The sequence below is a fragment of the Dama dama genome, chromosome 22 (assembly GCF_033118175.1).
Source record: "Dama dama isolate Ldn47 chromosome 22, ASM3311817v1, whole genome shotgun sequence".
Lineage (NCBI taxonomy): Eukaryota > Metazoa > Chordata > Mammalia > Artiodactyla > Cervidae > Dama > Dama dama.
This window is the reverse complement of record NC_083702.1, coordinates 6849305-6872773: the sequence shown is the minus strand read 5'-3', so window position 1 is coordinate 6872773 and position 23469 is coordinate 6849305. Positions and strand designations below refer to the sequence as shown.

General features: G+C 53.5%; 2 protein-coding genes across 12 annotated transcripts in view; one reads left to right on the top strand and one right to left on the bottom strand.

Annotated features, from left to right (window-relative positions):
- SERHL2 (serine hydrolase like 2) overlaps positions 1-15859 on the top strand; it is a 21614-nt gene extending 5755 nt beyond the window's left edge. For 4 of the 11 annotated variants that reach the window (XM_061124394.1, XM_061124392.1, XM_061124390.1 and 1 more), the window contains exons 9-12: positions 5072-5106; positions 12556-12638; positions 14502-14598; positions 15419-15859. In XM_061124394.1, coding sequence (XP_060980377.1) covers positions 5072-5106; positions 12556-12638; positions 14502-14598; positions 15419-15538 — 335 coding nt within the window. In that variant the 3' untranslated portion in view covers positions 15539-15859. The other 7 variants (XM_061124393.1, XM_061124395.1, XM_061124391.1 and 4 more) reach the window with 4 other exon arrangements.
- On the bottom strand, positions 15849-23469 carry RRP7A (ribosomal RNA processing 7 homolog A). The gene is made up of 7 exons (XM_061124397.1): positions 23357-23469; positions 21179-21321; positions 18655-18780; positions 17897-18014; positions 17526-17623; positions 17041-17239; positions 15849-16333 (listed from the first exon to the last, which is right to left on the bottom strand). The coding sequence occupies exons 1-7, from the start codon at positions 23427-23429 to the stop codon at positions 16248-16250; spliced, it is 843 nt and encodes a 280-aa protein (XP_060980380.1). The 5' UTR covers positions 23430-23469; the 3' UTR covers positions 15849-16247.

The following is a 23469-nucleotide window of genomic DNA, read 5'->3' as shown; positions in this document are numbered from 1 at the left end:
ACCAAGCAGCCTCCCAGACCCAACCAGACAGGGTGACCCCGGGGAGCTGGTGTCCCAGGCTCCTCCTGAGTCCTGACCCCCTGACAGCCCCCCACTGCATTCTGGAGCAGGTCACATCCCCATCATCCAACCCAACCCCCCAGGATGTGTGTTTCTTTCCTAGGGCTGCCGATACAAAGCCCCACAGACGGGACGGCCTACACAGCAGACATTTATTCTTACAGTTTGAGGCCAGAAGTCAAGATCAGAGTGTTGGCAGGGCTGTGACAGGCCGTCCGAGCCTCTCTCCTGGCTTCTGGTGGCCTCAGGCATTCGTTGGCCCGTGTGTGGCCCCGTCTCTCTCCCCAAGTCTTCCCAGAGCCTGAGATGAGAGCACTCTAGGAAAAAAAAAACAGCGAGTAAGAAGGCCAGAGTTGGGGCCGAGCCTGTCCTTTGCTCTCTTCAATAGAAGGGCCTGGGTTGACCTCGCGGAGAAGGTGACCTCTGAACCCAGTGATGCAGGGAAACCTCCAGGAAAGGCTTGAGGCAGGAGCTTGATTGGGCTTCTGGGAAAAGCAGGAGGCAGCAAGCAGGGTGAGGAGGGAGGCCAGCTCCGATTTTATCTGCCTCTTATCTGCCTTCCTGTCACAGCCCTGGCCCAGGCCGTCTAGAAACAAGCTCAGTTGGCGGCAGGTGGGGAGAGTCCTGCTCCGGGTGGTTTTCGTGACCACGGACAGCCCCGTGTCAGCACTCGGCCGCTGCAGCTCTGACTCGGTCACTAGCTGGGCTGCCCTGGGGCTGCAAGCGTGATTTGCTTTGACTTGTGCACTTGAAGCACAAAAATTTGACATGAGGGGCATTTTGAATAGGTCGCTCGAATTTAGAATAGAAAGATTGTGTGTGAAAATGGAGAGTTCGAGTTTCTTTTTGTTCATTTATTTGGCTATGCCAGGTCTTAGTTGCGGCACGTGGGATATTTAGTTGTGGCATGAGAACTCTTAGCTGTGCAGTGTGGGATCTAGTTCCCCAACCGAGGATCAAACCTGGGCTCCCTGGCGTTGGGAGCAGAGTCTTAGCCGCTGGACCATCAGGGAGGTTTTCTTTTGAAAAACGGAAAGACCTGGCAACACCTTCAGTATAGGCAACAGCAGCTGGACGGAGACCCTGCTATGTGCTGGTGGGTGCAGCACCCACTCTGCCCAGCTCCTGTGGGTGTTTGAGTCCGTGACCTTGGCAGGTGCCAGCAGGGAAAGGGAGGGGTGCGCCACCTTCCCAACATCTCCCGCAAGCTCTCCAAACGCAGAGATTTCTATGGGGCTTTACCCCATAGGCATGCATCATTGATGTTAATTCAGCCTCTGCTGCTACTGCTGCTGCTACTAAGTCTCGTCAGTCGTGTCCAACTCTGTGCGACCCCATAGACGGCAGCCCACCAGGCTCCGCCGTCCCTGGGATTCTCCAGGCAAGAACACTGAAGTGGGTTACCATTTCCTTCTCCAATGCATGAAAGTGAAGTCGCTCAGTCGTGTCAGACTCTTAGCGACCCCATGGACTGCAGCCCACCAGGCTCCTCCGTCCATGGGATTTTCCAGGCAAGAATACTGGAGTGGGGTGCCATTGCTTTCTCCAATTCAGCCTCTAGTCCCTCTCTTTTCCCCGAAGGACTAGGGTGGGGCTGAAAGTTCCAACTCCTAATCATGGCTTGATCTTCCTGGTGACCAGCCCCTATCCTAAAGCTTTCCAAGAACCACCCAGGATCACCCCATTTGAACAAAAGACCCAGCTATTGCCCAGGAAATCCCAAGAGATTTAGGAGTTCTGTGTCAGAGACCAAGTGTTAGGACAAAAGATGCCCCTAGCATTTCTCCCGCTTTAGGAAGTGACAGTTTTTAGGAACTCTGGCCAGGAGCCAAAGAGCAGGACTGAAAAATGTGTTGTATTATATCACCACGGCACAGTCTCAAACTGTCGGCTGTTGCAGGGAAGGGGGGAATCTAGGGTTCTCATACCGTCTCCTGCCTTCAAAATTATTTTCTTATGAAATGTACATTTCATGCAACTTTCCAGGGACTTCTAAACCCTTGGTGGGGGGGGTGGGGGGGCGTCCCTCACAAGTCAGGGACTGGGCCAGCCTGAGGGGTTCCAGCTGCCAGGCCGAGTTCAACCTCAACCCTCCCAGGTTCCTTCCCAGTAAAACAGATGCTGGCGTCTGCCTCTGTGTGGTTGTTGAGGGAATTAAATGAGGTGAATTGGCACAAAGCCCTGCTCAGGGCTGCTGGCACATGCTGACTGTGGGATCGGACTCTCACTGAGAGAACACCACGCACCAGTCTCTTTCACGACCAGGGATGCCGGGGCCACTTGCTCTTGGACCTGGTACTTGGACTCCTTATTTAAGTGACAGCTGCTGTGGCCCACTGGTCTGAGAAACACTGTTCCTGCCCTCACAAAGGCCACTGTCAGAGGAGAGGCAGGCAGAAAAGCAGACAGGTGCGGGAGTGCCCAGGCGGGGCAGGTGTCAGCTGGCGGCGAGGCTTGGAAGAGATGGAAACGACCTCAGGGAGGGGCAGGGCCTCAGGGCAGAGAAAACAGCACTGTGGGGTCCGCAGTACCTTGGAGGTCACCCCACCCCCAAGATAAACGCCCCCCTCTTTAAGTCTTTTCACATCCTCTGAGCAGCAGAAGCTCAGGCTTGGAGGAGGGAGGAGGGCAGAGAGCCTGGAGGCCAGGGGACCCGGGGTCAGCTCCAGTCCTGCCCATGCAGCAGAGCCTGTCATCTGTGCAGGGAGGTCGTGGCCGGAGCTGAAGGCAGCCCAGAGGCCTTGGCCGTGGTTACAGCAGACAGCGGTGATTTAGTAGCGCAGTGACCAGAGAGTCTTCCAATTACATGCTCCTTCTAAGTAGTTTGAGTCACAAATGCCCAAGAACCCCTACTGACAATTAGCTGTGGGACTGCCCTGGTGGGCCAGTGGTTAAGAATCCACCTGCCAATCAGGGGACACGGGTTCCATCCCTGATCCTGGTAGACTCCACTTGGCGAGGGGCAATGGAGCCTGTGAGCCCGCGCTCCTCATCAAGAGAAGCCACGGCAGTGAGAAGCCCACACCACCGCGAAGGGCAGCCCCCACAACCAAAGTCAAGTGCACGACGCAGACCCAGCGCAGGCAAAAATCCATTTGAAAAATCAGCTGTGGACAAACAAAGAGACCAAATCCCCTTGTCCTCATGGAAGCTGTGACCTAGCGGAGGAAAGAAGCACAGAGGGTAGATGACAGAACGCATTAGAAATTTCTGGGAAGAAGGGAGAGGAAGAAATCATCTGCGGTCCTCTGTGCAGGGAGGTCGGGTGTGAGGAAAGGTCCCCGGAGGCCTGGCTGGGAGCGTGATGTTTGCGCAAAGGCGTGTGTGAAGGAGGAGACGGCCTTGCTTCTCAGGCAGCACGTCTGTGGGGTGACCCATGTCACTGCATTCTCTCCCCTACTCAGGCCCTGCACTACTTAGATCAGGCTGCCTCCAGGCTCTGAGGTTCCTCACCCTCCCTGACACCCTACAGCCCTTTCTTTTTTTTTTTTAGTATGAAAGAACACATGGAAAAGTGTTTGTTTTATTGGTATTAGAGGGTAGTTTTAATATAAGCTAAATACAAATGATTGTTAGATACTCAGTCACTTATCTTGCTGAACAATATGCCAAGATCAACCTTGAAGCATTTATACAAATGAAAATGTTTTCATTTTTAGAGTGTCCTCAATTAACTCTAAGGACTCCGTGTACAAATGCAAAAACTTGAACTTATCAATGATCCATCAAAATGTTGCACTACTAATAACTGAGCAGTAAAAAAAAAAATTCTGATTTTAAAATTAAATAGCTCCGGGTAAAAGCATGTAATTTCTCACATCTATTATCTTTGTATTCTGCACAGAGTTCCAAGACGAAGATTGCTTCTAGCTTTGTGCCCTACCAGAGAGGATGACCCATGTGGCTGGCTTATCACGGCCTCTTATCCTTCTTTCCTGAGAGATCCTTCACTTCTTTGGGGGGGCAGGAATCGGTTTCCCTGGAATTGGGTTATAAAAGGCTGGTTTTGAATAAGAATTCCCACTGTAAAAACCTGTTCATTCTTTTTCTGAACCCATTCTTTGTGCTTTTCTTCAGCCGTTATCTTTCTCTTTTTATGTTCTTCCACCTCTTTCTTTTTTTTCCACCTGTTGATTTAATTCCTATTGGTCTTGGAGAGTCTTCTAGGCAGGCATGAGGTGGCCTCACGCTGGGGACTTGGACACTTGTGCCAGACTAGCTGGGAGGGAGCTGATGGCGGCTGCCATCCTGACTCTTGCAGCCCTTTCTTGAGGGGACATTGCCCAGGCAGGAATTGCTGGGTCACATGTCGATGTTCTGTGCTGTTCTTAGTTGCTCAGTCGTGACAGACTCTTTGCAACCCTATGGACTGTAGCCCACCAGGCTCCTCTGTCCATGAGAGTCTTCAGGCAAGAATACTGGAGTAAGTTGCCATTTCCTCCTCCAGGGGATCTTCCCCACCCAGGGAACCCAGGCCTTCCGCATTGCAGACAGATTCTTTACCCTCTCAGCCGCACAGGGGATTAGGTGGCCCCCACAGGGACAGTGGCAGAGAACCCAGATGGAGCTGGGACCACCCAGGCCTCCCCCCAACACACAACCTTTCTTTTTTGGCTCGATTTCTCTCCAACAAGTGATGATGTTCTTCTTAGCTCTTTGGTACTTCCTGGGACATAAAGATCCCACTGAACATTTCGGGGTTCCCAGAGATGAGAGTGTGACACCAGGTGGGTAGTTGTTCCCACCACCACCACCGTCACCCTGTACTTCCTCCAGGATGGCCTGGAGGCACCTGCATGGACCACTCCAGTCCATGGCAGGGTAGCTATGGGCAGGCTCTGCTCTGAGGAAGCCCGAGAGGGTGCTCAGGGTGGTCCCTGTGGGCCCAGACTGAAGAGGAGATGAGCCCTGGCTGGAAGGACCCAGGGTCCCTAGGGAACTGAGCTGTGTCTCCACCCCCCTCCACTAGCGACCAGCGAGGCTGAGTCCACGTGTCTGTGCTTCCTTTCAGGTGTGTGGCTGAACAGAGATCGGAGGATCACTTTGGTGAGTGCTACTGTCTTCCCAACCCTTCACAGTGCCTGTCAACCTCTTTCCTTTTTTATGGTGGTAAGAGATATATATATATATATGTATGTATATATATAGCATGATAAATAACCGTTTTCAAACCATTCATAATGTACTACTCAGTGGCATTAAATACATTCATGATGTCGTGCAGTTGTCACCACCCCAAAATTGTTCAGTTCAGTCGCTCAGTCGTGTCCGACTCTTTGCACCCCCATGAATCGCAGCACGCCAGGCCTCCCTGTCCATCACCAACTCCCGGAGTTTACCCAAACCCATGTCCATTGAGTCGGTGATGCCATCCAACCATCTCATCCTCTGTCATCCCCTTCTCCTCCTGCCTTCAATCTTTCCCAGCATCAGGGTCTTTTCCAATGAGTCAGCTCTTTGCATCAGGTGGCCAAAGTACTGGAGTTTCAGCTTCAACATCAGTCCTTCCAATGAACACCCAGGACTGTTCTCCTTTAGGATGGACTGGTTGGATCTCCTTGCAGTCCAAGGGACTCTCAAGAGTCTTCTCCAACACCACAGTTCAAAAGCATCAATCATCATCCCCAATAAAACCTCTGTACCCACTAAACACCAACTCCCCCATCCTCCTCCCCCAGCCCCTGGAAAACACCGGACTCTTTTCTGTCTCTCTCAGTTGACTCCTCTAGGTGCCTCATAGAAGTGGGATCACACAATGTGTGACTTTTTGTGTCCAGCTTCTTTCACTTAGATAAGTGTTTTCACGGTTCCCTCGCATTATAGCATGTGTCGTAATTTCATTCCTTTTGTGTCTGAGTAGTATTGATTCATGGGGTCGCAAAGAGTCGGACACGACTGAGCGACTGAACTGAACTCAACTGAACGGAACAGAACATGGACATGGGCCTCCCTTGGTGGCTCAGCAGTAAAGAATCCCCCTGCCAATGCAGGAGGCATGGATTCGATCCTTTGGTCAGGAAGATTCCCTGGAGAAGGGAATGGCATTTTTGCTTGGGAAATGCCAGTGGACAGAGGAGTTTGGTGGGCTACAGTCCATGGGATCTTTGCCTGGGAAAGATTTTTTTTTTTTGCCTGGGAAATCCCGTGGGCAGAGGAGCTTGGTGGGCTATAGTCTATGGGATCGAAAAAAGTCACCACCACTTAGCAGCTAAACAACAATAAAAAATATGGATATACCATTCATCCATGAAGGCAAGGCCTGCTGTTAGAAAGACACTCTACCCAGACAAACACAGACACTCTACCCAGACAAACACAGACACTCTACACAGACAAACTCTTGTTCTAGGGCTTTTTTTTTTAATATTGTTCAGGTGTTTACATGTTATTTAGTCTCGAAGTCGTGTCTGCTGCTTTGGGACCCCATGGACTGTAGCCCACCAGGCTCCTCTGTGCATGGGATATTCCAGGCAAGAATACTAGAGTGGGTTGCCAAATGGTGATAAATGCTTAGATGGGTTTGGAATGACTGGAAGGGCAGTAGGAGTTCTGGCGCAAGCCAGCTGGCAGCTGGGGGAGGGCATGGTCGGAAGTCCCTTAGGACAGGTGGGCCCCAGGAGAGGGGCGGAGAAGGGAAGGATGCTCAGGCACTTGTGACCACACAGGTGAGGCCTTGGAGTCGGTTCTGGGCATCTGAGGGGGTTCCTGCTGGAGGGTTTGAAGACTAAAAGAGGAGAGAGAGAGGGACTGGTTAACAAGAGGCCGTAGAGGACTTCCCTGGCGGTCCAGTGGCTATGACTCTGCACTTGAGGGCTCAGGTTTGATGCCTCGCTGGGGAAGTTCTGCATGCAGCAGGGTGTGGCCAAAAAACAAGCAAACCAAAGGCCTCAGAAACCGGCAGGCGGTCTGGAGGCCTGCGGGTGTGTGACAGGCATACTCTAGAAACTCAGTCATCTCCACCACAGAGAGGCTGTGTGACCCTCTCTGAGCCTAAGTTGTCTTGTGTGCAGAAAGAAAACGCATTCACTCGTTTATTCACTCACGCAGCCAGTTGGTGAGCCGCCAGGCTGTGTCAGCCCCTGTGCACGCCTTCCTGGGCTTCGCTGGTGAGAAGACCAGCTAAGGTCACGCGCTGAGTGACCAGGCGCTGTGTTGTCACTTCTGGCGCTCGCAGACTTGCTTTTTCTGCAACTGTGTAAGAGAGTAAAATGCTCTACACTGCTCGCACTAGAGGAGGGACGTTCTGGCCCCAGGGAGCCCGCTGAGAGCTGTCGCCCAGGCCCAGGCGTGGACGTGAGGCCTGAACCAGGGCATCAGCCAAGGGGATGGGAGTGTTCGAGTTTTGGTTTTGATCCAGCTGGAATTTGTTCTCAAGCATGGAGGGGTTGTTGCTTGTTGTTTAGTCGCTCAGTTGAGTCCAACTCATGGACTGTAGCCCGCCAGGCTCCTCTGTCCATGGGGTTTCCCAGGCAAGAATATTGGAGTGGGTTGCTGTTTCCTCCTCCAGCAGATCTTCCCAACCCAGGTCTCCTACATTGGCAGGCAGGTTCTTTACTGCTGAGACACTGGGGAAGTCCATGGAGGGGTAGGGATCCATTTTCATTTTTTTCCCAGAGGAACACCAGTGGGTCCACTGCCAGTTAATCTGGGCTGACCGCACCCAGGTTCACTCTCTGTGGCTTGTCTTCTGAGTGCCCATCCTTGGCGGGGGAGGTAGAGCTTACGGCTTGATCCTAATCATCAGGGTCCTGGAGGCCCTGATGGAGAAGTCTTCCTCCAGGGAGAGTCTCCTGGCTGGCCCCCCTGGGCCTGAGTCAGGCCATTGCCCCAGCTGTCCACCTCCCAGAGTGCAGATTGGGTTTTTTTCCTTAAGTTTCTGTAGTAGTACTACCCTTGCCAGTTTATTATTTTTTAGAATATTGATTCACTTTTTTATTTATTTGGCTTCATCGGTTCTTAGCTGCGGCACAAGGAGTCCTCACTGTGTCCTGTGGGCTCAGTTGTTGGGGTGCAAGGGCTGAGTTGCTCTGCTGCATGTAAAGTCCGTTTCCCCACCCAGGGTCGAACCTGCATCACCTGCATTGCAAGGCGGGTTCTTAACTGCTGGACCACAGGGAAGTCGGTTTGTTTGTTTTTGAGGGTGTTTGGAAATGCCCTTCCAGCCTCGGGGACTGTGCCCACCGTCCCACAGCTGTTCTGCAGGGGGAGCCGTGGTCATCACAGGGCCCAAGGGTGAGTGAGGGCCACCCACAGATGGGAAAACTCCCCTTGGGGCAGAAACTAAATCACCAAAGAGACAAATTCCAGGATGGGCCTGTCCCTGCCCTGTATGTCCCATCGATCTCTTTGTCCACATCAAGTCACACGTTCTAATTCCCGTTTCTTTCTAATACGTTTTGATAGTAGAACTAGTCCACTCGCCTTGTTCTTTCACACATTTTCTTGCTTTTTCTTGCATAGTCTCCCTTCTGAATGAAGTTTAGAGCCATCAACTTCTGTTAAAAATTATATTGGGAAGAGTTTGTGGAATACTTCGGGAATTTAATTATGAAAGTTATGAATGAGGATCTCCCAACTTATAATAAAGGCACCACCTCAGTTCAGTGGGGGGCGGGCAGTGGGTTATCTAGATGGAAAAGTATGACCCTAGGTCCCTGCCTCACACAATATACAAAAAATTAATTCATCATGGATCATAGATCAAATATGAAGAGTGAAACAGTAATGTTCTAGAAGAAAAATTAGGGAATGGCTTCATGACCTTGAGGCAGACAAATATGTTTTAAGTAGAACAATACACATACATAGACCATGAATCAATGAAAATGTTGATAAATACAGCTTTATTAAATTTTAGAATTTCTATTCATCAAAATAGAATATATTAAAAAAAAAAAAGAGGGACTTCCCTGGTGGCTAAGACTTCATTCTCCCAATGCAGGGGCGCTGGGTTTGATGCCTGGTCAGGGAACTGGATCCCACATGCTGCAACTAAGACCCAGTGCAGTCAAATAAATAAACACGAATAAATATTTTTTTAAAAAACAGAATATTAATGAAAAAGGGGACTTCCCTCGTGGTCCAGTGGCTAAGACTCTGCGCCCCCAATGCAGAGGGCCCAGGTTCGATCCCTGGTCAGGGAACTAGAGCCCACGTGCCACAACTAAGACACGACAGAGCCAAATAAATAAATATTTAAACACACAGGTTTACTGAAGGACTCATATCTGAAATACGTAAGGAACTCCTACATATTAATTAAGATTAGAGGCTGACAACCTCAGTTTTAAAAACCGGCGAAAGATTTGAACAGACCCTTTCTGAAAGGCCATCCAGATGGCCGATGAGCACACGAACGGTGCTGGACGCCGTCAGTTATTAGGGCAACGCCAATCAAAGCCCCAGGAAGAGACCTCCACACCCGCTCCAGAGCAGCTAAAACCGAAGTCCTGACAGTAAATACCAAGTCTCGGTGGGGATGTGGAGAATGCAGAACTGTCCCACACTGCGGGAGGAAGGATAAGGTGATGTAGCCATTTAGGAAAACCGGCAGTTAACTACTAAAGGAAAATATATGCAAATTCTGTGCCCAGCAATCTCAACCCTAGATATACATCCGGCAACGCTGTGCGTTGTGTGCTCCAAAAGACATGGCAACTTGATTCTTAATAGCCCCAAAGTGGAGATCACCCAAATGTCTGTCAACGATAGAATGCATAAACTGTCACACATTCATACAGGAATGTGAAAAACACACATACAAACCAAAAGAAGCCCGAACCCAAAAAGAACACTGTGACTCCATGTATATGAAGTTCGAACAGCAGCAAAATTGATGTAGGGAGCTAGAGGTCAGAACAGGTGGTGTCCTTGGAGAAGACCCCCCAGAGGGATTCGGCTGGCTGCTGAGCAGTTCCAACCTCCATCTGGGTCATGGTTACATCCTTACGTGACACATGTATCCATGTGTCAGAGGCCATGATGAGGTAACACTCAGGTCTGTGGACTTCACTTTAAGTTACACTTGAATTTATTGTTATTGTTGAGTTGCTAAGTTGTCTGACTCTTTTGCAGCCCCATGGACTATAGCCCATCAGGCTCCTCTGTCCATGGGATTTTTCAGGCAAGAATACTGGAGTGGGTTGCCATTTCCTTCTCCAGGTGATCTTCCCATCCCAGGGATCAAACCCACTGAATCTCCTGCATTGGCAGGTGGATTCTTTACTGCTGAGCCACATGGGAAGACCACACTTGAATTATGAAAGAAAAATGTAGATCAGGGAATGGAAGCGGACTAGGAAAAGAAGGTCAAAGGAGGGATGGAGAAGAAAAGAAAAAAGAAGCCAGAAGGAGATAAGATGTGCCCAGCAGCTATCCTCAAAGGCTTTTTGGAGCCTTCATATTATTGCCTTTGAGGAAAGCACTGCACAAACCCAGATCTGTGTTGTTTTCACGTCTGGAGACGTGCATGGCGGTGATATCCTCAATCTCTGCCTTGGGGACCTGCATGTAATTCTGTTGAGTGCCTGCCTGGGCCATTAAGCCAGAGGGTCCCAGTCCTGGTGGGAGAAGCAGGATTAAAATGAGGCTGAGAGACTGAGCACCAAAGAACTGATACTTTTGAGCTGTGGTGTTGGAGAAGACTCCTGAGAGTCCCTTGGATTGCAAGGAGACCCAACCAGTCCATCCTAAAGGAGATCAGTCCTGAATATTCATTGGAAGGACTGATGCTGAAGCTGAAACTCCAATACTTTGGCCACCTGATGCGAAGAACTGACTGACTAGAAAAGACCCTGATGCTGGGAAAGATTGAAAGGAGGAGAAGGGGATGACAGAGGATGAGATGGTTGGATGGCATCACCGACTCAATGGACATGAGTTTGGGTAAACTCCGAGAGTTGGTGATGGACAGGAAGGCCTGGCGTGCTGCAGTCCATGGGGTTGCAAAGTGTCGGACATGAGTGAGCGACTGAACTGAACTGAGAGACTGGGGGAAGGGGGCGGGGCAGGCGGCAGGATTCTGCCACCATCTTCTGTCACCTTTTTTTGTTTAGTCCCTAAGTCGAGTCCAATTCTTTTGTGATCCCAAGGACTATATATAGCCCGCTAGGCCCTTCTGCCCATGGAATTCTCCAGGCAAGAATACTGGAGTGGGTTGCCATTTCCCTCTCCAGGGGATCTTTCCAACCCAGGGATGGGACCCACATCTCCTGCCTTGGCAGATGAATTCCTTACCGCTGAGCCACTTGGGAAGCCTGACTATGACACAGTTGCTCTGCCTTTCTGATCCTCCAGGGAGGAGATAACATGTGGCATGTCTGGGTCCTCAGTAAATCTTCATCCATCAGGCCTTGTAGTTGCCAGGGGGACCTCTGTTTCTGGACATTGCAGCCTGAGGAGAAGGCGATAGCTGGGAGGGGTCAGGGCAGAACAAGGATGAGTTTTCTTGGCTGACCAGATAGTTGTGTGTGTGCGTGCAGCTTCCTCGAGATGCTGTAGGGGAACTAGACATTAACAGTCAGTCCATTTGGGGGCGCTCTTCAATTAACCCACTCGGCACACACTCACTGAACCCCGTGCCTGTCACACGTGTGCCGAGAGCTGTGGACACAGGAAATCCTGAGAGCTCCCGCCCTCAGAGGGCTCTCGGCCCAGAGCAGCGCAGTCCAGTAGAAGTATGATGTGAGCTCATGTTAAAGTCACACCTTCTAGTGGCCCTACAAAAAGAGTGAAAAGAAGCAGGTGAAGTCGACTTTCATAATACCTTCTAACTCAGTGTATCCAAGGTGTTGTCACTTCAGCATGGAGTCTACATAAAAAAATAGTCAAGATAGTTGACATTATTTTTTCATAGTAAGTCTTTAAAATCCCTGGTGGCTCAGATGATAAAGCATCTGCCTACAATGCGGGAGACCAGGGTTCAATACCTGGGTCGGGAAGATCTCCTAGAGAAGGAAATGGCAACCCACTCCAGTATTCTTGCCTGGAAAATCCCATGGACAGAGGAGCATGGTAAGCTAGTCCATGGGGTCACAAAGAGTCGGACACGACTGAACGGCTTCACTTCACTTTCATACTAAGTCTTTAAAATCCAGTGAGACAGCACATCTCAGGCTGGACGAGCCCCATGCCAAGCCCTCAGTAGCCACGTATGGTTACCGTGTCACGCCTCAGTCCTAAAACCTCAGCCCGAAGTGGCCCAGGTCACTTCTCTGCATGTAGTGGCATGGCCACACCTGGCTGAGGGGGGCCTGGACATGTCGTCTGCCTGGGCAGCCATGAGCCCAGGACGGAGAATGATGATGGGGACAAGAGTCTGCAGTCTGAGGGAGGTGAAGCCTCTGTTGAGGTGGTGATGTGACTAGGCAGGGGGCTTGGTCCTGGTTGGGTGCCCGAGGGGGGGGTGTCTGCTGCTTCCAAGAGAGCTGGGTTTCCACCCACAGCAGCGCCTGGGGCCTCATGGCGAAAATTCAGTGGGGTTTTTTGTCTCTGCAGCCAGAGCACTGCTTCGACATCGTCGGCAAGGAGCTGTTTGTGCAGTATATCAAAAATCTGCAGGCCCGCATCCTGTTCGTCAAGTAAGTCGGAACCAAGCGCCCCAGACAGACCTGAGTTTCAGGAATGCCCAGGTCTCCTGGTATAAGACCACATTGCCATCTTTACTGGGAGCTGCCCCATGGGTCGCTGGTGTGTGGAAGGCAGGCGAGGGGAGGGGGGGACGGGAGGAGGGCACTAGGGGTGGACAGGGACGGCACCACACCTTTCCACAGGTGTCTGTACTGCCTGGCCCCGTCCTCCCAAACCCTCCAGCCACGCCAGGCCCCGTGCATCCCCAGGCCAGCCCCACACCTCCATCTGCTGTCCTCCCCTCCCCCATCCTCAGCCAGAGGCCATCTGCTGCCTCCGGGCCCCAGAGCCCGTTGAACATCCTTTCGGGGGGGGCTCAGATGCTACCCCCGCTCCACAGCATTCATCCTGGACCTGGGGCCTGGCAGGAACCGTGACTTCCAGGGACACGTCTGCTGAGCACAGGGGTTCAGAAGGCAGGGACTCACGGGGGGCAAATCCCAGCCCCAGGGAGGGACGCTGCACACCCTCTGGGACATCTAGACTTCACAAGTGAGATAACGAGCGCTGCTGAGGCTGTGGAGGAGCTGAACTAGAACCCTGCCAGGCTGCTGCGTGATTGTAAAACGGTGCAGCCACTTCGGCAAGGTCTGGCAGTTTTTCAAGCCCTGGAATCACCATGTGACCCAGCAGTTCCACTCCTAAGTGTGACCCCAGCGTCTGTCCACACCACAGCGAGTGCTGGTGGCTCACAGCGGTGTCCTTCGTAACAGAATGAACCGTGTCAGAGGCAACTCCGATGCCCCTCAGCTCACCAACAAGCAAATAGGCTCCATCCACACGATGGACTGTTTTCAGCAATAAGACGGAGTGACGCAGTGACACTGCAACAGGGAGGAACCTTGAAAACATTAGACTCATTGAAAGAAGCCGGTCAGGAAAGCCCACGTACTGTGTGATCCCGTTCACTTGCAAGTCCACATCCAGCATGTGCTCAGTCGTGTCCAACTCTTCGCGACCCCGTGGACTGTAGCCCTCCAGGCTCCTCTGTCCACAGCCATTTCCCCAGGCAAGGATACTGGAGCGGGTTGCCTTTTCCTCCTCCAGGGGATCTTCCCGACCCAGGGATCAAACCCACATCTCCTGCCTCTCCTGCCTCGCAGGCAAATTCTTTTATCGCTTGAGTCATGGGAGAAATGTAGAGGCAAAGCCAACTGGTGGTTGTGTAAGACCTGGAGCTGTGTGCGCAAACTACAGGTTTAGGATTTTGTTGAGGTGACGGTGGTGGTGGTGGTTGTGGTTTAGTGGCTTAAGTCATGTCCGACTGTTGTGACCCTGTGGACTGTAGTCCGCCAGGCTCCTCTGTCCGTGGGATTTCCCAGGCAAGGATACTGGAGTGGGCTGCCATTTCCTCCTCCAGGGGAACTGGACCCAGGAACTGGACCTTCTGCATTGCAGGATCACCTATGGCTCAGTTGAGGTGATAAATTGGATCTAAAATTGACTGTAGTGATGGTTGCTCACCTCTGAATGTACCAAAATCCATGGAACTGTACATTCTAAATGGGTGAAATTAACTCAATAAAGCTGTTAAAAAAAGAGAAAGCACGCCCTCAGAAGCCCATCCTGGCTCCACCCTTTAGTGGCTGTGACCCTGGGAAGGTCCCGAGATGAACCTTGTGCAGGCCTTGCTGAGCTGAGGGCCAGTGGGGACTGAGTGCCGCAGCCCTGAACTAAACCTGGGCTTGAAGGGCCCGGCGGTGGGAAGGTCAGAGGGATGCCTGGGCTTGGGCCGGTCTCAGAGCCTAGAGCCCAGGGCGGAGGCAGGGCATGCAGGGATTGGTCCCAGGTGAGCCTTCCTTCTCATCTTCCAGGGCAACCGAAGGATATTATGCCGTGCGGAGAGAGAATGACGCCGACAGGGAGTCCATAATGTTCGGGACCAGCTCACTTAAGTCTGTCCTGAAAGAGGTGGGTGTCCAGGGCTCAGGGCAGCTGGGGTCGGGAGGGGCTGCCAGGCTGCCCTGGGCTCCACCTCTCCATCTCTTTTCTCGCACTGGGACCCCTGCTCTGGGCCCAGGTCTAACAGGTAACCCCAGGAGCTACCAGGCCTCCTGTTCCACTGTGGTCCCTGGAATCACATATAAATCAGCACAGAAAGCAGGCTTTTCTTTTTTTTTTTTAGAAAGCAGGCTTTTCATTGGCAGAATCTCCTGGTTTTATTGTCCTCCTGTATTCCTGGGCCACGCCCAACTGAGTGTTGCTACAATTTCCTAGGGTCTCATGAGAACAGACGACCAGTTCCACCAGCAGGGGCCAGCCTAAATTGGAGGGCTGGGATGGGCGCTGTGACTCCGATGTTTGCCTGGGCTCCTGGGAGCACCTGGCATTTTAGGAGCATCACCCACCACAGACAGCTGACCCTGGGGCCTGAGCAGACGGAAAGGCAGCGTTTAGCGTCTTTCTTCCTGCCCTGTGGGCCTTTCTCCTGGGCAGGCTGGAAAGGCTGCTTGTTCTTTCTTCAAGTGAATGTTAGCCGATGACCAGACCTAGGAGCAGCCCGTGGACTGCTGGCCCGCCCCAGCCGAGCTCTACAACCTCAGCTCGGAGTGGCCTAGAACCCTAGGGCTGGGTGCTTCCCTCCCAGGAAGGCCTTTCCCACCGGCTCCGAGCCAGGCCCGACTACCCCCTCCCCTGACTGACAAGGGCCGGCAGAGCTGTGGACACGCGGAACTGCTGGGAGGCGGCCCTCCACTGGGTCACCTCATCCCATGTCCCCTCCCCTCCCCAGAGGTTCCAGTACGTGGAAGTCCCGGGCAATCACTACGTCCACATGAACCAACCCCAGCTTGTGGCTGATGTCATCAGCTCCTTTTTACAGAGCAAGGAGAGGAGCCCTGTCCCCCTGTAGCCCGGGGCCTGGGGCCACAGCCACCTGCTTCAGCACCGGACTCCCAGCTCCCGAGCCCAGGCCACCATGCTGGGGACCGGCCCTGGTCCCGAAGACCAGCACGGCCAGAGCGAGTGCTATGGCAGAGCTGGGGGTGGGGGCGCGGAGGGGTGTAAGATTCTGACTTCAATATCTGTGACTTTCGGAGGCAGGGAGAGGGGACGGTGTCTGTTTTGTGACTGGGCAGCGGGTGTGTATGTGGCCTGGGATAGGCCCAGCTGGCTTTTGTAGTCCTTTCTTGCCACCCAGCTGGATGAAAAATAAAAACGTTCTTGTATTCTCCCTGCTTGTGAGGCCGTCTTACTGCCCACAGGGGCTTCTCCATCAGGAGGAAGGGGCGAACACAGCAGACAGTCAGCCCTGAGATGAGAGTCCGGAGCCAGGCCAAGGTCAGGAGCCAGAACAGGGAAGGGGCCAGCTCTAGGCCAGGGGCTTCTGGAGGCCAAGTCCTCGCTCTGGGCCCCAGGACGGCCGAAGCACACGGGAACCAATGGGTGACTCTGTCCTTCACCCCACCCCGTGGGCTCAGGTCTCTGGGGTTTCACACAGGGGCCCCTCGGCCTGGGCACAGCCATTGAGACGGATATTCCAGGACCCCGGGTCCAGCCAGGCCACACACTGCCAGCCGGGCACCACCCGGCTCCTCGGGGCCCGTGGGAGCGGGCAAGGCTCAGTAAGGTCGGAACTTGCGCTGGGCCCGCATCAGCTCGATTCTCTGCTTGTCCTCCTCGAACTTCTTGCGCAGCTGCGCGAGATCTGGGGAGAGGGCAGGAGGGGATACAGGGCCGGGGTCAGACGGCAGGCCAGGTGGGAGCTATGCCCCACGGCCCCCACTCGAGAGGACAACGGCTCTTCCCCTCAGCCCCCACTCCCCACTGGGTGGGCGTTCAGCACAGCCTCCCCCATCACCCCTGTGCAGGGAGACGGTACAGATGCTACCAAATGGAACTGGGCCGTAACCCAGTCAGAGGGCACAGGCTGAAGTGGAGAAGATGGCATGCCTGAGGTTTCAGACAGAAACTTTACCAGGTCAACGGGGCTTCCCTGGTGGCCCAAGGATTAAGAATCCGCCTTGCAATGCTGGGGACTCGGGTTCAATCCCTGGTGTGGGGACTCAGATCCCAAATGCAGAAGGGCCACTAAGCCCTCATGCCACAACTACCCGAGTCCAGGCACCTCAACTAGAGACCCACGCACCACAATTAAGAGCCTGCTCACTGCAATTAAGACCCAACAAAGCCAAATAATTAAAAGAAAAAAAAATACCTCTGTTATCCTCCCTACAACCAACACGCACCCGAAGGTGAAGCAAGGCTTTAGGGGTGCTGGGAGACCCCCGGGACCCCTCTCCCAGCCTAACAGACTAGGGAGCTCTGTGTGGCTGGGGCTGGCAGAGTGGCCACAAGACCACAGCCGGGCACCCAGGCAGGGGTGTGAAGGACAGGGCCGTGGGGCGCCCTTACGCTCCATCTTGGTCTCGCGGTGCTGCCAAGCGTAGAAGTTGAGCAGCTCCTTGCGGGCGCGCTTCCGCCTTTCCCGCTCCAGCACCCGCAGGCTGGCCGCCTCCGTCCTCGGGAGCACTGGCCGGCGGCCCCGGCGGGTCACCTTCACCCAGCCCTCGTCGTCCGGGACGCCTTCCTCCTCCTTGGCCTTGGCCTCCTCCTGCAGGGAACAGGGCCCGGTGACGGGCGGGCGCCTGGGAGCCACCCTGCGGCCCCAGGACCCCCTCGCTGCCTCCTCTCGGCTCTCTTCTCCCACACCTGGCACCACCCTGGCACCTCGGGCCCCGGCTGCTCCCTCTGCGCCCAGCACCATGTGCCCTCAGGCCGCTCCCCTCCAGCCCTGACCGCCCGCCCCCCCAGAGACCATTTCCCCTGAGAGGACCGTTTCAGACTGGATGTTACCAGCTGGGAGGCCCAGCCAGCCACCGCCCATGCGGAAGCCCCACCTCCGCTATCTTCCGGTCGTAAGTCTCCATGAAGGCGTCCACCTCCACCCTCAGGGCCTCGGGGTCCGGCACTGAGTCCGTGTAGTCTCGGATCCACTCTGAGGGAGAAGGGGGCGAGGAAGATGGGGATTCCTTGGCCCGCCCCTCAGGGGCCTCCAGGACCTGGCAGCCGGGCAGGATCTCCTTGCCCAGGCTGCCGGGATGCTGACGGGTGGGCCCGGGTTCGCAGCAGAAGAAGAGTCCGGGGCGGCGAGCGGGTGCCCTCACCCCTGCCCACCCTGAGGGCCTCCACCCCCGCCCTTAGGGCCAGGCCACATAGGCAGGCGCGGCCCCCGAAGCTGCCCTCCCCGCCCCAGGGCCGCGGTACTGACTGAGGACGCCGCTCCTCACAGGGTGACTCTCAGTGGAGACCAGCAGGGGGCCCTTCAGGGCCAAGGCGGCCGACACGCTGCCGGGTTTCTGGAACAGCACGTAGGCCACCTGGAAGCCCTGCAGGAGGAGAGGTCAGCGGCCGGAGCCTTCCCCAGGGGCGTCTCACCTCAGGGCCCCCCACCCGCCGTCAGCCTGACTTTGTCGCAGGCCCAGGGGGAGAAGGGCTGTTCTTCCCCGGGGGTGGGGCGCCCACACTCCTAGCCGACCCCGGGGGCTCCTGTTCCACTTGTGGGAGGGACTCGGGGGAGGGCGTGCTCCCCCGGGGCCAGGAGTGGATGGACAGACGGGGCGGGGGGCGCCCGCTAGTGCAAAGTCCCCTCAACAGGAGGAGGTGTGGGCTCCCGGACGCAGAGAAGGGAGACCAGGGCGACCGAGCCTAAGGAAGAATCGACTTCCGCGGCGTGAAGCCAGCGGTGGGGGTGCTTGGGGAGGTCCCTCGGGCGGGAAGCAGAGATGTCTCTGAGCTTCCCCGCAGGACAAATGGAAAGAGCCGGACGGGAAGCTCCAGGCCGTGGCAAATCCGGGTGGAGGCCGCTCAGCGGACAGCCCTCCTAGACCACACAGGTCCGGACGGGCCTGACCACAAGCAACCCCTGAAGTGCCGCGGCCACCCCGGATGCCACGTTCCCCCACACGCCGGGGACGCCGCTCGGGCCCCGCCCACACCCGCACTGGCGCGGCCGGGTCCTGGGCTTACAGGAACTGGTTTGGGGTGGAAGAACTTCGATGGGGGCTCCTTTGGGCTCTCAGCAAGCTCCGGCTTCTCCTGTAACTCCACCGACTGGACGGGCCCGCAGGGGGACAGGAGGCGGGACAGGCACTCCTGCCGGGTGGAGAGAAGCGCAGGGTGAGCCTCCCGCCACACCGGAGCCTCGGAGTCCAGCCTGGGGGTGGCGCGCACAGAGGGCCTGGGCACGCCACCCCTTCCTCAACACCGAGGTCACAACCCCAGACCCCCACGGCTGGAGGGGACTACCTTTTTTTTTTTTTTTAGTTGGAGGCTAATTACTTTACAATATTGTAGTGGTTTTTGCCATACATTGACATGAATCAGCCATGGATTTACATGTGTTCCCCATCCCGATGCCCACTCCCGCCTCCCTCTCCATCCCATCCCTCTGGGTCTTCCCAGTGCACCAGCCCCGAGCACTTGTCTCATGCATCCAACCTGGGCTGGTGATCTGTTTCACCCTTGATAATAAACACGTTTCGATGCTGTTCTCTCGAAACATCCCACCCTTGCCTTCTCCCAGAGAGTCCAAAAGTCTGTTCTGTACATCTCTGTCTCTTTTTCTGTTTTGCATATAGGGTTATCGTTACCATCTTTCTAAATTCCATATATATGCGTTAGTAGTCCTATATATAGGACTACCTTTTTTGACTTTGTGTTCAAAGCTGTGGGTAAAAAGGGACTCGTGAGGGAGGAGACAGAGGGGAGACGGAATTCAGGTATAATTTTTTGGCTTTACCACCGGACCCTGCTGGAGCATGTGCCTAGAGTATGCTCTGTCTGTTCCGGAAAGGGATTGTTCCCTTTGAAAGGCCATCTGGCTGAAAGTTCTCTCTTCCCCTGTCAATTTCTCTGAAGGATCTCCAAAGAAGGAGTGGGTTCTCAACTTTTCTTTTTCCCACTATTACAAGAATGTATGTGTGCTAAGTCGCTTCAGTTGTGTCTGACTCTTTGCGACCTCATGGGCTGTAGCCCGCCAGGCTCCTCTATCCATGCGATTCTCCAGACAAGAATACTGGAGTGGGTTGCCATGCCCTCCTCCAGGGGACCTTCCCGACCCAGGGATCAAACCTGAGTCTCTAAAAGAATAGGTGGGGATGTTTTTAGTCATATTCTGATTTTATAAGACAACCAATTAAGTTTTACTATCTGAATCAACCATTTAGAAATAACTAAATCTACCCTGCTGGAATCAGGATGGTGGTTATCCTTGGCAGGAGGAAGGGGCACGGGGGGATTTCTGGGGTGTGGGTGATGCTCTGTTTTTCAGTCTGGGCGCTGATGACACAGATTTGCTCAATCTGTGAAGTGCAGCGAGTGCTACACTTGGGCTCAGGTGCTTCTCTGTTCATAGTCTTCAGGAAACATTAAAAACGACATCCTCCCCTCTCACTGTTTCTCTCTTTAACTGCAGAGGAATCTTTTAGAAATTAGTATTTCTTTTCTGAAAAAAAAAAAAATTCATCAAAAATCCAGTAATTCCTTTAGTTTCTCTTCTGTAAATTAAAGAAATACTTTTGTGAAGGAAAAAAAAAAAGTAACAGACATGTCTGCACAGTAGTGCATGCTTGCTAAGTCACCTTAGTCATATTCAACTTTTTGCAACCCTATGGACTATAGCCCACCAGGCTCCTCTGTCCGTGGAATTCTCCAGGCTAGGATACTGGAGTCGGTGCCATGTCCTCCTCCAGGGGATCTTCCTGGAGGGATTGAACCCGCGTCTCTTATGTCTCCTGCACTGGCAGACGGGTTCTTTAACATTAGCGCCTCCTGGGAAATCTCTGCACAGTAGACTCAGAGGTAATTTTATTTTCTCCTGCTTTTCTTATTTTGTTACTATGGACATGTATCAATTTAAAAACAAAAGAATGTTTATGTTGTCAGACTTCACACAAGTAGTTAGCACAACCTTCACAATACTCAAGAAAAAATGTTTGAGAACAAGTGTCTGCCTGGAGGAGGGACTGACAACCCACTCCAGTATTCTTGCCTGGAGAATTCCAAGGACAGAGGAGTCTGGCGGGCTACTGTCCACGGGGTTGCAAAGAGTAGGACACGACTGAACAACTAACACTTTCACATTCAAGTGTCTCTGTCTTTGGGTGGAATTATGCTTGGCAGACATAGTTATGCAACGACTGCTTTAGGCAACAGACCACTTCAGCTGTACTATAACACTACCTGCAGTGGACATGTATCAATTTTATAATCAGGGGAAAAAAACATGTAACTCAAGCAATTCTGGGTAACGTATAAAAAGCTATGGGCTTCCTAGAGAATTATATTTAAAAAAGCACACTTTTTTTTTTTTTTTTTTCTGAAAAGCACACCTTTAAAAAGTCAACTTCCTGTCACAAGAGATGCAGACTTCCCGACACCGCCCCTCGGGGCTTCAGGTAGCTGCTTCCCTCTCATCACTGAGGACTGAGGGGTGGAGGGCCCACAGGAAACCGTACCCCAGGCCCAGGTTCCCTCCCAGACACCCAGTTACCTCTGTGCAGTATGGGGGCACGTTGAGGACAAAAAGGGTCCGCTTCTGAGGCCAGGAAGACCTGGTGCCTTCTCGAACCTTGTGCTCTCTCACAAAGAGGTAATGAGAGGACTGCTGCTTTTCAGAGAATTTTATCGGAATGGCTGGAAGGAACACGGGGACGGGGAGGGATGACACATGAGTCAGGTTCAGGCTGTCCCTTTCTAGTCCTGTGTGCCTGTCTGTCCGTCCATCCACCCATCCATCCTTCACTGAGCTCTTCTCCTAGGCAAGGCCTGTGCAAGATGCTTGCGCAGGCTACGCGGCGGAACCAACATCATCTGCGCAGGAGGGGCTCCAAAGCCGGTAATAGAGAGAATGTAAGTGGGATGCAAAAGAAGAGAGGTTCAAACACTGCTGCTCTGGGGGGTGCATAGCACCCCCAAATCCTTACCACGGTCCCCCGTGTAGCCTCTCTTCACCCCATCTTCCCCTCTCCACACCACACGCATCCTCTCTGTTGCTCCAATCAGCCAGGGCCTCACCCATGCTGTTCTGAAACATCAACCTGCCTCCTTCCATCCATTCTTCAGGTTTTCACTTCCTCAGGAGAGCCTTACATGCCAGGTTAGATCTACCTGCTTTGTGCCTTCTTAACATCTCTCTCGGTCTCTAAGTCCCTTGGTGTGTGATGATTTGGATAATCGCTAGCATTCCCATAAACTTTAATCCTCAGAAAAGCTAAGGACTGTTCTGTCTTTCTCACCACCTTCTTTAGGGCACAGAGAGGATCCAGAGGATCCAGTTGCAAGCCCTGCACTCAGGAAGCTCACGTGGTAAAGTGAGAAGACAGAACAAGTCAGCATGTAACAAGGTGGTATCAAATGGGAAGGAAACACAGAGTGAAGTAGAGCGGGCTGATGGGAGGCAGAGGCCTTTCGGGACCACCTCTTTGGGGAAGTAACATTAAAGCTTCCACCAGGGGCTTCCCTCTTGGCTCAGTGGTGAAGAATACACCTGCCAACGCAGGAGACACAGGTTGGATCCCGGATCCGGGAAGAGGCCACATGCCACAGCGCAACGAAGCCTGTGCACCACAACTATTGGGTCTGTGCTCTAGAGCCCGGGAGCGGCAACTGCTGAAGCCTGCATGCCCTACCTCGATAGAGCCCATGCTCCACAAAAGAATGAAGTAAAGAAAAGGAAAACCATTTCAAGTTGGTTTCAAAGGTAGAGAAGAACCATTTCAAGTTGAAAAATACACCAAATTCCCTGGAGGTCCACTGCAATGAGAAGCGCATTGCAACCAGAGAGCAGCCCCACTCCTGGCAACTAGAGAAAAGCCTGAGCAGCAACCAAGACCCCGCACAGCCAAAAGTAAATAAATAAATAAAATTCCAAACAGGAAGGAAACACACAGAGTGAAGTAGTGCAGGGTAATGGGTGGCACAGGCCTTTAGACAGGCATCTATCAGGACCACCTCTTTGAGGAACTAACATAAAAGCTTCGACCAGAATGACACGAAGCCCTGTAACAGGGCAGAGCTGTCTGAGGAACTCAGAGGAAAAAGACACAGTAAGTACAAAAACTCTGTGGGAGTAAAGAGCTTGTTGTCTCGGAGAAACAGAAAGACAGAGCTGTATGTTAGCTAGAGCCAGGATAGGACGGATGTGAAGTCTGGATTTTGTTTTACGTGCTAACTTTAGTCACTGAACAGAGTTCTGCGGGGATGGGAGTGTGAGGCAAGATCTGAGTTCAGTCTGACTTTAGAAAGAACATTCTGGCACCTGGGTGAAAAACAGAAGGCAGGAGAACCAGTGAGGAGGGCACATAACAGGCGAGGTGAGCGCTGAGGGGGCTGGACCAGGAATTGCAACGAGGGGCTAATAAGTGGATGGGTGTATCTTGGGGGGGGGGGGGGGGCGGTGGAAAATGTAGACGGACACAGGTTCGCCCTGGAAAGTGTAGCGGCGGGTTCACTCAAGGAAAGCGTTGGCCAAACTAGGGTCGTCCCGAGCCAAGTGAAGCCAGACGGGAAGAGGCGCCGCGTGAGCTGCGGGGGCCGGGGCTTCAGAACCTTCTGGGGCTCACGTCCAAGCGTGTGACTGCCCCTCAAGGTCCTGAGCCACTGCCGACCCCTCAGCCTCTTCCTGGAGAAGCCTGGCCGCTCCCCGGCCTCGCGCCCCGCAGCCCCTCACCTGAGTAGCCGGGCAGGATTGGAACCCCCGAATCAGACTCCTGCGCCGCACGCTTTCTTCTGCGCGCCACCATCTTGCCGACCGGAAGCTGCGGGGGATGCTGGGAGTTGTAG